At 34.9% G+C, this 14,257-nt stretch overlaps 1 protein-coding gene across 1 annotated transcript in view; it reads right to left on the reverse strand.

Annotated features, from left to right (window-relative positions):
• LOC6037964 (tyramine/octopamine receptor) overlaps nt 1-12,884 on the reverse strand; it is a 72,951-nt gene extending 60,067 nt beyond the window's left edge. The window contains exons 1-2 of the mRNA XM_038266083.1: nt 12,458-12,884; nt 378-960 (exon numbers count right to left, since the gene is read on the reverse strand). Coding sequence (XP_038122011.1) covers nt 378-896 — 519 coding nt within the window. The 5' untranslated portion in view covers nt 897-960; nt 12,458-12,884. The remainder of the gene's footprint in view (nt 1-377; nt 961-12,457) is intronic.
• Nucleotides 12,885-14,257: the final 1,373 nt, after the last annotated feature.

The following is a 14,257-nucleotide window of genomic DNA, read 5'->3' on the forward strand; positions in this document are numbered from 1 at the left end:
GTATGCAATCCGCTTAAATCACCGTCTCCAAGTGAAGCGATGACCGGGACTCTGGGAACCAAATGTCGACACATGGCAAAAAATGTGCTTGTATACATTGCGAGTTCAAGTTTTTGCATATTCAAATATTCAATAGTTTTATTTTCTCGTAAAGTATAAAAGCGACGTGCCGCTAGTTAGCACAACCACGTCGATTTGGGGTTTGAGCCAGTACATCCGTATACGATTTGGTTCTATTATGTAACATTAACAGAGCCTAATGCTCGTTATAAATATAAACATGGATGCCGTGCGCAAGAAGCAGATAAAGTTGTCGCTGATGTATTGATAGTAGCAAAAACAAAGAGAAATGCAACAATATTGTCATTCCTACTCACCAGATTCAGCAGGTACACGTTGGTAACGGTTCGCATCCGTTTGTTCTGGGCCAGCGTCAGGATCACCAGCAGATTTCCAATGACCGACAGCAGAAAGATGACCGCGTACAGTGGGATGATGAGATTGTTCTGAAACGTCGAGTCTCCGTGGGCTCGACTTACGGCGCCCGTACTCCCGGAACCGGAACCGCCCGGTCCGGAGCTTGTTTCGTTCGCTGCTGTTGCGGCCGTGGAGCCCTCCCGGAGTGACCACTCGGTGCTAATAATGTTTTGCCGCAGGATCTGCCGGATTGAAGTAGACAAATTGACACTGTCATGGCCCTGGTCGTCCAGATAGACCAGGGAAACCGACTGGTCGCTCGGGGACACCCGATACTGGCGGCCAGGAAATTGATTGAGAAATTGTTCCGACATGGACTGCGTTTTGAGGAAGCGGTCGTACTGGGTGAGCTGGTCGTCGGCGGTGGTCGGCGGAGGCGATTTCAATTCCACTCCGTACACAAATGAATCATTTGTCATGGCTTCAGGGGGAATTATGGTAATCGCTCAAGCCCGAGCATGAAACGTCGATGATGATGAGTGTCTGTAAGAGGAAGAAGGTTTCGGATGATTGAGAATGTTAATTGCATTTTGAATTTGTCATATTGAATTGTTTTCGAATGAAAACATCATTTGAATTTGAAAATATATGAAGACAAACAAGAACGACCCAATGCAAGGTGTAAACTATCTTATCTCCGCACTTTGAACATTATTCATGGAGTGCAATATCAAATGACATCAGATGCTGTATGCTGATAGAGTCGCATCCAATTTCCAAAGTAATACCTTCAGGCAAAGTTAAACATGCAGTTTCTACGTTTAACAAAGAACATAGTTATGCCCGGCTTCAAAGAGATACCAGAAACATTGTTCCACCCAGTATCGTTTCGACGCTGTCGTGCTATCTTGTCTTTTGTCGCTTTTTGACGATCCGAGAAAAACGCGTTTTAATGTTTGACTTTGAATAAACCAAAACGAGAGCTCAGAATGTAAACAAAAACAAAAACGTTTTGTTTGGTTGAGCGTTTTGTGCATTGCCCCGAAGTTTGGTTGAATTTGGTTGCCGGAGTTCCGAGTTATAATTGAAAATGTTGACACTAGTCGAGCTCGTACTTGTGTCAAACGCGTTCTGACCTGAAATACCTTTGGCCAATTGTCGCACTTACATCAATTTTCAGGCTGTGTCAAGATAACACGACAAGATTGAAACTTGTTTCATATAAAAAGTGACAGCAATGCACGGATTTTTTCGGTTTTTACTGAATATTTCAGGATTAAAATCGAATTTTGGTAGAGCGTCCAATTTCCCGGGGTTAAAAATTTCCCGAAGAACGGGAAATTTCAGGCCAATTTCCCGGGAAATCCCGGGAAATTTGAAATTTATTGAAAATTGTTATGGTCTTGGTATTAATTAATATTAAGCAGCAAAATTGTATAGGACATCAACATTAATGATTTAAATAAGTGTGAAGATCAATTAACAGCTTGACTGCATGTAAAAAATCATTCAACTACAAGAAAATGTATTTTGGTATTTTTCGATGAGAAATTTTAAACATGCCTCTGGGACCAGTTTAGAGCAATTCCAGCTCAAATCAGGATTTTTTCTGGTACTTTTGTACCCGACCCTCTCCGATTTCAATGAAACTTTGTAGACATGTTATCCTAGGCCTATATAAGCCATTTTTGTGCATATGGAGCAAATAGTACTCGAGAATAACATTTGAGAAGGGCGTAAGGTATTTAAATATTTTTGTATTCTGTAATTTAAAAATTACTGTATCTCGAAGCCGTTGCATCGTATTAAAAAGTGGTCAAAGACAAACTTGTAGGAAATTGGACGGGCTTTCTGAAAAAAATACACTGAAACAAAAATACACGCCACATCTATGAAATTTTTTGATTTTTAAGTCTAAAACTTAAATTTGAAGGTGATGTCACGTTTTTTTTCGTTCAAAATTTTTGAGGAAATAGCCTAAAATGTTACTAAAAGACTGACGAAAAATGCAGGATGGTATGTCACTTCTAAAAAAATACAAAAATCATTTACTAAAACTGTTTTTTTGAAAAGTGGTCTAAACGTCAAAATTTTTTAAAACCGGTAGTGGGAATCAATTTTCCAGATAATTTTACATAAAAGTCTCCGTATTGACCATTGTCCTATGTCCAATCCTTGGGAAGATACAGCGGTTTTAAAAATAAAAATGTTGAAAAAACGGGATTTTTGGTGGTTTTTGACAATTTCTATGTGTCAGCCTTGGTTTTTCAGTCTCGTAAATATTTTTAACGGAAAGCTCGTCCAATTTCCCATAAGTTTGCCTTTGACAGCATTTCAATTGGATGTAAGGGCTTACAGATATAAGCTTAATTACATTGCTTATAACTGAAAATAGAATATTTTTTTCAGTGTGGTAGAAACCAGGATAGTAAATTTGATTACGTAAATATAAAAACGATATAAATCAAAAAGCTGTCAAAGGCAAACTTATGGGAAATTGGACGAGCTTTCCGGTAAAAATATTTACGAGACTGAAAAACCAAGTCTGTCGTATAGAAAATGCCAAAAACCACCAAAAATCCCGTTTTTTCAACATTTTTATTTTTAAAACCGCTGTATCTTCCCAAGGATTGGACATAGGACAATGGTCAATATGAAGACTTTTATGTAAAATTATCCGGGGAATCGGTTCCCACTACCGGTTTATAAAAATTTTGACGTTTAGACCACTTTTCAAAAAAACAGTTTTAGTAAATGATTTTTGTATTTTTTTAGGAGAGACATACCATCCTGCATTTTTCGCCAGTCTTTTGGTAACATCTTAGGGTACTTCCTTAAAAAATTTGAGCGAAAAAAAATCGTGACATCATCTTTAAATTTAACTTTTAAACTTAAAAATTGAAAAATGACATAAAAGTGGCGTGTATTTTTGTTTCAGTGTATTTTTATCAGAAAGCCCGTCCAATTTCCTACAAGTTTGTCTTTGACCACTTTTTGATACGATGCAACGGCTTCGAGATACAGTAATTTTTAAATTGCAAAATACAAACATATTTAAATACCTTACGCCCTTCTCAAATGTTATTCTCGAGTACTATTGGCTCCATATACACAAAAATGACTTATATAGGCCTAGGATAACATGTCTACAAAGTTTCATTGAAATCGGAGAGGGTCGGGTACAAAAGTACCAGAAAAAATCTTGATTTGAGCTGGAATTGCTCTTTATTGAAATGAGAAAAAAAACATGCAGAAATTATGTTTTTCATTACAAATACTGGTTTCAGATCTTGAACAAATGGTAAAGCTTTTTAGTGTAGGTTTTACTCCAAACAACCCAATGTTTTCAAATATTTGAGCAAACTTTGAATATATTCTTGCATTTTTTGAGAACAAACAATAGAAAGTAATTTATCAATGATTTTTTGGATATTATCATGTTGCATAAATACACGATAAACTAACATCAATACACAAAAGTCTTCTATTTTTCACATTTAACCCTCTAGCACCAGTAGTTGCACCAGTGCTCCATAATTCTTTTACTTCAAATTGTAATTTATTTAGTACTAGGTATTCAACCAATTGAATTAATTCTTTTTGCACAAATTCGATTTTCATCTTATTTGATCATGGATCATGGAGGTAAGGAGCTAATATTGTTTTGATTAAATTACATCAATCTGTTGAAAATTAATAATAATTAAATTTGCAATAATTTAATACTCATTAAACAAGATCTATTCCCAGTTGCCTCAAAAAATGGTATTATCAGAAATAATTCTGATGTCATAATTTCTGATAATCTGATTAATTACAGTATGTAAAAAAAGTATTTGCACCCCTTGGGCACTATGCACATTTTGTGGTGAAACATGTAAAAAAAATAAAGTTTTACAGGAACCTAGTACAACGTTTTGTTCAGAAACTCATGCCAAACATTTTGCTACAAAAAGCTCTTGAAAAGATGATTTCTATAAAAAGTTATATAACAAATACTATTACGAAAACAAAAAAGGTGCAAAAAAAGTTTGTACACTATTCGAGAAATTAACATAAATAATGTTTTTGACAAATCACCATAAATCAGTCTCCAACTCCAAATAGGCATCATTGACAGATTAAAAAAATAATTTGGATTGAATATAAAGTTTACTAACTACTTAGTATAAAAGTTTATATAACTCTGGAAATTATATATAAAACTTATCTAAACTGAATTTTGCAAACTTTTAATTCAGATAAATGTCAATATATTACCATAGAATTGCTAAATAAACATTTTGGAGTGGGTATAACACCGTTTTGGGGGTATTTGTATCGATAGAACAGATTTTTTTCGGAATTTCGTACCAACCCGGAATTACGTCGTCGGAAAATCCGCCGGCATCTGAACCGGTCCACAATTCACAAGTCAACCTATGTGGCATCAGAAAGGGCATACAATTTCCGATCTTTTGATACCCATACATCCAGGTTTTCTATAAAACCCACGTTTTTAAATACCTAGGCAAAAACGTTGTTATGGTTTCGTTTGATCAACCTGCCAAAAATGTATGGAATTTCGTAATTTTTGTTCTCATGGATCAAACTTACTTTTTGCCCAGGTATTTAAAAACGTAGGTTTTAAAGGAAACCTTGATGTATGGGTATCAAAAGATCAGAAATTTTATGCCCTTTCCGATGCCACATAGGTTGACTTGTGAATCGTGGACCGGTTCGGAAGCCGGCGGATTTTCCTACGACGTAATTCCGGGTTGGTATACGAAATTCCAACGAAAAATCTATTCTATCAATACAAATACCCCAAAAACGGTGTTATACCCACTCCAAAATGTTTATTTAGCAATTCTATGGTAATATATTGACATTTAGTTGAATTAAAAGTTTGCAAAATTAAGTTTAGATAAGTTTTATATAGAATTTCCAGAGTTATATAAACTTTTATACTAAGTAGTTAGTAACCTTTATATTCAATCCAAATTATTTTTGTTAATCAGTCAAGGATGCCTATTTGGAGTTGGGAGACTGGATTTATGGTGATTTGTCAACAAATATAATTATTTATGTTAGTTTTTCGAAAGGTGTACAAACTTTGTTTGCACCTTTTTTATTTTCGTAATAGTATTTGTTATATAACTATTCATAGAAATCATCTTTTCATGAGCTTTTTGTAGCAAAATGTTTGGCATGAGTTTCTGAACAAAAAGTAGTACTAGGTTCCTGTAAAACTTTAATTTTTTACATGTTTCATCACAAAATGTGCATAGTGCCTAAGGGGTGTAAATACTTGTTTTCCATACTGTAATTAATCAGATTATCAGAAATTATGACATCAGAATTATTTCTGATAATACTAAGCTGTTAACATCAAAACAATCGATAATTTATATAAACATTTGCTAGAATTTAAGGAAATCAAACCCCTAAATTTCTGCTTTGCCTTGCCGGTGCTTCGGACTCCTATGAAATATTTCAGTGAAATGTATCGCATTTTTGATAAATTTATAATCTTATTTATTTTTTTTTGAATTAACTGCAGCGTTCAAACAAACTTTAATTGAAAGTTGATGTTAGAATTCATCAAATAACACAGTTTCGACATTCATAATGCGAACTTATATCCAAATAATTGATAAAACAAGGTGAGATGTCCGGGTTTCGAAGCGTCCGGGAATTCGAATCATGACGTTACAGCAATTCCATTTGAAAGCCTAAACCAAAAAATAAAGTTCTCCGATCGGGCTCAAATTATTTTTGGGGTTCCTTGGCCAAAATTTTGTTTGGCCTTAGGATGACCTACATCGTGCTAGGGTGGTTCGAAAATGGCTATTTTCGTCATTTTTCGCAAAATCACATTAAAAAAAATCATAATTTTCACCTGATTTAAGCTGTCTTAGATGCAAATGAAAGGTAGGTATGAAATAAATGCTTGGGTATCAACATTTTCGTAATTAAAAGACGAAACTTTTGGTACTCAAACATGTATAGGTCATCGTTGAAATTTTAAAGTTATCGCAGTTTTTGTGAAAAAATTTATTTATTCACGTTTTCGTCAATTGCGTGACCCCAGTTTTTATTTTTTAAAAATCACATCTCAGAATCCTGTTAATGAAAACTTTCAATTTTTGAGTACGTCACGTAAAATTTTCCGAGGAACCCGATAAATATACTTTCAGACCTAGGCTCTTTGGTCCAGACACCGTCAAAACGGCATTTCAAAGTTTCGTTCGACATTTTCAAATATTGGGCTAGATTTTCCGGTCTTCAGACTGTTTTACCTAAAAAAATAACTTTTCACCTTTCATTTGCGTCCAAGACGATTAAAATCGGTTAAAATGCCGTGGAGTTATGTTTTTTTTTTTAAATGGTGGTTTTTGCTAAACATTGCGAAAATTGCCATCCTAGCACGGTGTAGGTCACCCTGATGGCCAAACAAAAAATATGAGTCTAATTATTTTGACCAAAGGGCTCCCACTAAAAAAGGATCAAATGGAATTGCTGTATATGTATTCAAATTTTTTAAATTGTCTGCTCTACAATTAAGTAAAACATGCTTATCACTCTTAAAAAACGCTACAAAGTTAGAAAAAAAACAAGAAATTTCAAAATTAAAAATTTAGTTCTAAATTAAAAAAATACACTTCTGGGTTACTGTAGATTCGAAAAGTACATTAAATTTACCTTAAAATGGTTCGTTCCAAAAAAAATTACAGTTGAGTTACGGAAAATGACAGAGTTTTTTTAAACTTTTTTCATGTTTTTTTATGAAAAAAAAGTTTTTTTTCGGAATTTCTAGTTCGCCATTAAATCGGGCGTCCAATTTTACATAAAAGTCTCTTTGACAATAAAATTATTGAAAAACATGTATTTTTCGGCAAAGTAAAAAATGCAAGGGGTCGTTCCTCCCCGGATCGGAGCAACTGCTGTGTGAGCTGGCGGAGAATTACCCAAAACAAAAAGTTATTTTTTAGGACAAACATTGCTCAAAATTACCTTCTGCACACGGGAAAAAATAAAAATTTTGAAAAAAAAATTTAGACGGTAGAGGGTTGAAAAACATCCCCTGTGTTTAAGATAATGTTTAGCATGTTTGGTTTAATACAAACATCTTTTGTATTTGGTTTCTTTTCCGATGCACAACACCGCAAAAAGTTTTCTTCTCCAATGATTTTTATTTTCATCAACTCAAATCAATTAAAATCCATTTTTGAAAACTGAAGATTGCATATCAGCTGAATGGATGTATAATGCAAGTTTATTTTTCACTTATATGTTGAAATTTTGGCTTGTAATTTCAATCTCCCCTCTCGTCTTCGGCCTTAGTCAAAAACTTTTATAAATAACCTAAACCATTTTTTGGTTGAAAATGTTACGTGAGCAATTCTGTACCAAAACCGGAAATGGATTTTATTTGTATTTTTTTATTTGGCTCAAACTTTGTGGGGGCCTTCCCTATGACCAAATAAGCTATTTTGCGTCATTGGTTCACCCATATACAAGTCTCCATACAATTTTGGCTGCTGTCCATACAAAAATGGTATGTAAATATTCAAACAGCTGTAACTTTTGAGTGAATATTCTGATCAATTTGGTGTCTTCGGCAAAGTTGTAGGTATTATTGAGGACTTTTGAGAAAAAAAAAATAGGTACACGGAAACACAAAACTGCAGATTTTTTTTATCAACTTTTTTTTCACTAAAACTCAGTTTCCCAAAATACGTATTTTTTGATTTTCGAGATTTTTTGATATGTTTTATGGGACAAAAATCCGCAACTTTTGAGCCATAGAGAAACATGGGCATGAGCATGAGCATGGTTGACTGCCAATGAGCTGCTACTCCGTTATTGACAGATCAGCTGAAGTTAAACAATGAATCAAAAATGATCAGTGGGATCCAACCATCCGTTCACTGTTTAACCTCTGAAGATCCCTACTTTATTAGTCAATACCGGCGCCCTCCCAAGAAGCCTGCAGTTCAACGAAAGGGAGGAATGTTAGTCCGATAGTTGAAATTGCAGACCCATCAAGCACTTAGTTTTTCGCTATATACTTGTTGATACCGCTTGAGACCGTTGAATCCACAGAATCTCCTTCAAGAATCACGTGATTAATATTTTTTGGGTTAGTAGGATAATGTATTGGCTTTTCGATGCCTTTCGAGCAACGATGCTATGGGGAGGACTTTCATAACAGACCCGTCGGCGAGCCTTCCGAGCAACGATGCTATGGGAAGGTCTTTTTGGTTAACACACAAAGTCACTCACACACAATTATTTCACTCCACTATTAATTAATCAAAAATGTCAGTGCGTCTTTCGATCATTATATAGAAATGGCTTTTTCACCATTAAAAATAAAACCTTATTCAAAACATTATACACAATTTACCCGACGCCGTGCCTTCCGATCAACGATGATATAGGAAGGGCTTTGAAAATCACAAAACAATTAATTAAGATCTCAAAAACAAAAAATCACAAAAAAAATCACAAAAAACACCAATTAGTCAACGAAAATTACGCTCAAGACACAAATAATTCAGTAAGTCATGCTATTATTCGATCACCACAATCACTCACCCCATACAAACAGCGACTAAAAAGCACACAAAAAAATTAACCTGCATAATCACGATTTCGCGTCCCCACTTCTATCGCACCAATGATGCTATTATTCGATTACCACAATCTCAGAATGCAGGACTGAGCATGCAGACAACGCGTCCCCGTGGTCACACTAATGATGCCATTATAATGTAGAAGCACACCATCTGCCGCCGAGTTATGAATATTTGAAAAAATAGTAATTTTTGGAAAAAATCAAAGTTTCATGCAAAAACAAGTTTGACATTATTTTTTAATGCAAAATTGAATTTGCAATCGAAAAGTACTCTACAGATTTTTTGATAAAGGGCTCCGTTTTCAAGATATAGCCACCGAAAGTTTGATTTTTGCGAAATATTTGCAGTTTTTCAATTTTTAAAAATAGTGACCATGAGTGACCATTTCTAAAAATATTTTTTTGAAAAGTTCAGAAAATTTTCTAAGAGACATTGAAGATTGGACCTCTGGTTGCTGAAATACAGCGGCTTAAAGAAAAAGAAACACGAAAATTGAAGTTTTCTAAGTCTCACTCAATCAGCCCACCATTTTCTAATGACGATATCTCAGCAATAAATGGTCCGATTTTCAATGTTAATACATGAAATAATTGTGAAATTTTCCGAACTTTTTGAAAAAAATATTTTGAAGATTTTTAAATCAAGACTAGCATTTTAAATGGGCGTAATTTTCATTGTTTGGCCCTTTCAAAATGATTTCGTAGAGAGTTGCTCACGTAGGAATTAAAATTCAACCATTTCTCAAACTATCCTAAATTGTTCTCAAATTTTTAAAAAGTTTCAAACATTTTCTGAAGCAGTTAATAGTTTACATATGTGTCAGTTAGCAGTTGCATAACTTAATTAATCAATTCTCTACGAAATCGGTATTTTTGCCTTAATTTTAATTTTTGTATTTTTTAATCCGGCTGAAACTTTTTGGTGCCTTCGGTATGCTCAAAGAAGCCATTTTGCATCATTTGTTTGTCCATATAATTTTCAAAACAAATTTGGCAGCTGTCCACACAAAAATGATAATTGAAAATTCAAAAAACTGTATCCCGAGACGGTAATAACTTTGGAATAACATTTTTGATGTTTGAATATACTAGACCAATAACATTTTATGTTATTTGTAACAAGATTTGTTATTCGCTGTTATGATTTTTTTGTTATTAGATTGTTATTGTAATAACAGACTAATAACATTTTTAGTTATTCTTCGAACAAAACTTTGTTATTATTTTTTGTTATTTTAACAACTAATCCGATCATCACAATAACTTTTGGAGATATTCTTCCATAACAAAAAATGTTATTCCCAAGTTGTTTTTGCTTTCAATCAATATCGGACTTTCTGTTATTTTAACAGTATTTGTTATTGAAGTGGCATGAATTCAGTTATTATCGTCTGTTCGAGATCTTTTGAAGGAATTTTTTGATCGATTTGGTGTCTTGGGCAAAGTTGTAGGTGTGGATAAGGACTACACTATAAAAATTAAACACGGTAAAAAAACACTTTTTGTCACTAAACTTGATTTGCAAAAAACACTATTTTTATTTTTTTTATTTTCTGATATGTTTTAGGGGGCATCAAATGCCAACTTTTCCGAAATTTCGAGAACGGGCAAAATTTTTTTGACCGAGTTATAAATTTTTGAATCAAAAATGATTTTCTCAAAAAAATCAAAATATTGGTGGCTAAAAATTATCAACTTCACATTTCGATGTAAAATCAAATTTGCAATCAAAATTGAAATCTCACCCAAACAACCCACCATTTTCTAATGTCGCTATCTCAGCAACTAGTGGTCCGATTTTCAATGTTAGAATATGAAACATTCGTGAAATATTCCGATCTTTTCGAAACAATATTTTTATTTTTATATCAAGACTAACATTGCAAAAGGAACACACATTCAATATGACGCCCTTTTAAAATGTTAGTCTTGATTAAAAAAAATGAAAAGATCGGAAAATTACACGAATGTTTCATATTTTAGCATTGAAAAGCATATTTTGACATTAGAAAATGGTGGGTTGTTTGGTTGAAACTTAGAAAACATAAATTTTCCTGTTTTTAAACCTTTGCATGGCAATATTTCAGCAACGAAGGGATGTATCAACAAACTTAAAAAAAAGCAAAGTATAGAGACTTTTCTCGGTAATTCAAAAATATTTCTTTAAAAAGTGGACAAACATGGGCAATAATTTAAAAAAATGAATAACTGCGATTAGTATCAAAAAAAGTTACCTAAAAATGGCTTTAACTTGAAAACGGTGCACTTTATCAAAGTTTCACTAAAGTACTTTTTGAATGCAAATTTGATTATACATCGCAAACTCAAGTTGAAAAATTTTTGCGACCAATTTATTGATTTTTTGAAAAAATAAGTTCTGAGTCAAAAATTCATAATTCGGTTAAAGATTTTTTGCATAATCTGAAATTTTTGAAAGGTTGGCATTTGATGTGTCCCCTAAACCGTATCAGAAAATAAAAAATAAAAATAGTGTTTTTTGCAAATCAAGTTTTAGTGACAAAAAGTGAAATTAAAAAAATGACCAAATTTTTTTTACCGTGTATTATTTTTTTCAGTGTTGTCCTTATTCGTACCTACAACTTTTTTGCAATTCCGTCATGAAACTATTTATTTTTCCTGTCATTCTTGAACGACAAAATAGCCTACTTTTCTGTACCAAAAATAACAGAATCGAATAGCAACACTTTTCAAAATAAATGCTGAAAAGTTCTACTTTTCAGCACTCAAATGGGTGCTGAAAAGTTGAACTTTTAGCATTTGTTTCCCAGAAAGTAACACTTTTCAACATTTTTTATTTAAACGATTTATTGATAAAATACAGAAATTTGACATAAAATTTCACTCAGTGTGTGTTTTGGAATTGCAAAAAATGTTGTATGGAACTCGTTGCAAAACTTGATTTTTTCAGCACTCTTCGTATTTATCCAACTCGGTGAACCTCGTTGGATAAATGTACGACTCGTGCTGAAAAAATCCTCTTTTTGCAACTTGTTGCATAAACTACTATTTCGAAGTCGCCAAATCGGTCTAAAAATTCTTTCAAAAGATATAGATTTTTTATTTTTCATAAATATTTTTTGTATGGGCAGCTGCCAAATATGTATGCAAAACTATAAGGACAAACTAATGTTGCAAAATGGCATCTTTAGGCATACCGAAGGCAACAAAAAAGTTTCAGTTGGATTAAAAAATGGAATAAAAAGTCGAATGAAAGAAATCTCAGAGAATTGCTCAATAACAAAAATTATTTGTTAAGTTTGAAAAGAGAACCAAATAGGATCAACCATAGTTTTAATTTGCCACGTTAGTTGGATAGTGCGTTTTTTGGTTGTCAGTCTAACTTAAAGAGTATTTTCCACTACATTTAACCTAAATTTAGGTTAAAAATCAACATACTTATTGTTGAAACCGCTTAGAGCACATATTCCGATATCCTATGGTATAGTAATCCAATTTATCGAAACATGTTATCACTTATGATTTCTGGGGTTGTTTCACACTTCATTAATCACATCACATTTATTGGAGATTTTCTTTTATCTTCCAAAGCCCCACACTTAATCCTTTAATCCACAACATCTGATTGACACACTTCTTCGAAAGGCTCTTTAAATTCCCCACTTCACTTTCACTTTAATCCTCAAGGTGGTGGTGGTGGGTAATCCTTTTTTTTGCAGCTTTCCTCCTCGCGCACGTGACTGCTTCCGGTGACGGTCGAACGCAAACTGAGCAACAAGCCGGCTGCTGGCTCCTGATAGCACCGAATATTTCCTGTCCCGAAGGAGGCGCTCTGCTCCGGCGTGGAGTCTGCGGAACCGTCGTCGAAAGACTGATATTGGACCTGATGGTTTCAGTCTGCTGGAGCCCCGCTGCTGGATGTGATGCTGGAAAATGCCGAAGGACGAGGGGTGACACGATTGTAAAACAGTGATTGGTTTGTAATTTGTTTTATACTTTTGACTCTTGGACTCTTGGACTCTTGGACTTTTGGACTCTTGGACTTTTGGACTTTTGGACTCTTCGACCCTTGGACTCTTGCACTCTAGGACTCTTGGACTGTTTGACTGTTTGACTCTGATGTACTCATCAGCTTTTGGATACATTTAAAGGGTCTTGAACATTTGCACCCTCTAATCTGTTACAAATTTCCCTACCACTATCAAGCACCCCTCGTCATTCGTCTCTTCGTCGGTCCAACCGTTCCCAGCCTCTGAGGACCTATTGCTCGGGACATCCGCTGGCACGTGCTGTTTGCTACCGTTGCCGTTCCGATCATGAAGAGCGCAAGGTCGTTGAAAGTGACAGTACTTCTGGCCTGAATGGTGGAAGACGTGCCCGCCGACACCGTATATGGAACGAGCGAATTTCGAGAGCAAAACAAACGTTGACGGAAATTGAGTCTGGCGTGTGTACTCCGGCTGGCTGGCTGCGGGGATATTCGGAGTAATGATACTGGCATGGTGCGACGGCGAACGGAGACTGTGGGATGGTAGGCTATCAATCGCCAGCACCACATGACTGCGCTTTCCGGGAAGCAACTGGTGCGGCTTTTGTGTTGTGGGTTTTCGTGATGATTGTGTTTTTGTCGTTTTGCAATACCTACATAAATATAACATTTTTTTTCGAGTTTCTCAATTTGTTTAAGGGATTTTGAAATGAGTATTGTTTTTTTGGTTTGAATGAAACTGTATTCATGAAGTTCTCCAAAAAAAAAATCAAAATCAAACCATCCACATTAACGACCCCCGGGTCTTTTGTGGTCTCTGTTGCAAGTTTCTGCTCGAACCTAGGAGTCCGAAGGCTTGAATGGGGAGAGCACCCAAACCTCTTTTACTCCAAGGAACCTTCCACCCCAGTGTTTGAATTGACGACCTTTGGATTGCGAGTCCAACCGCCGCCAGCGATTCCACCGGAGTAGGCTTGGTTTGGTGTGTTGTTTGTACTTATGGCATGGAGACGACTCTCGCCTGGAATGACTTAATGGCCTAACAACCAAGGCCGGGACCGACATTTTACTTCCTCATCCGATGAAAGGTTGCAGCAGATGGGAATCGAACCCAGAATCATCCGCTTACAAAGCGGACAGCGTAACCATTCGGCCACGCACTGCCACAAGTTTTCCATTCAACCTATTTTTGTCGATCCGGTCAAAAGCGTGGTGAGTGCACAGAGTAATCAGTGCATCCAGTTGACGAA

Source organism: Culex quinquefasciatus, chromosome 1 (assembly GCF_015732765.1).
Source record: "Culex quinquefasciatus strain JHB chromosome 1, VPISU_Cqui_1.0_pri_paternal, whole genome shotgun sequence".
NCBI lineage: Eukaryota > Metazoa > Arthropoda > Insecta > Diptera > Culicidae > Culex > Culex quinquefasciatus.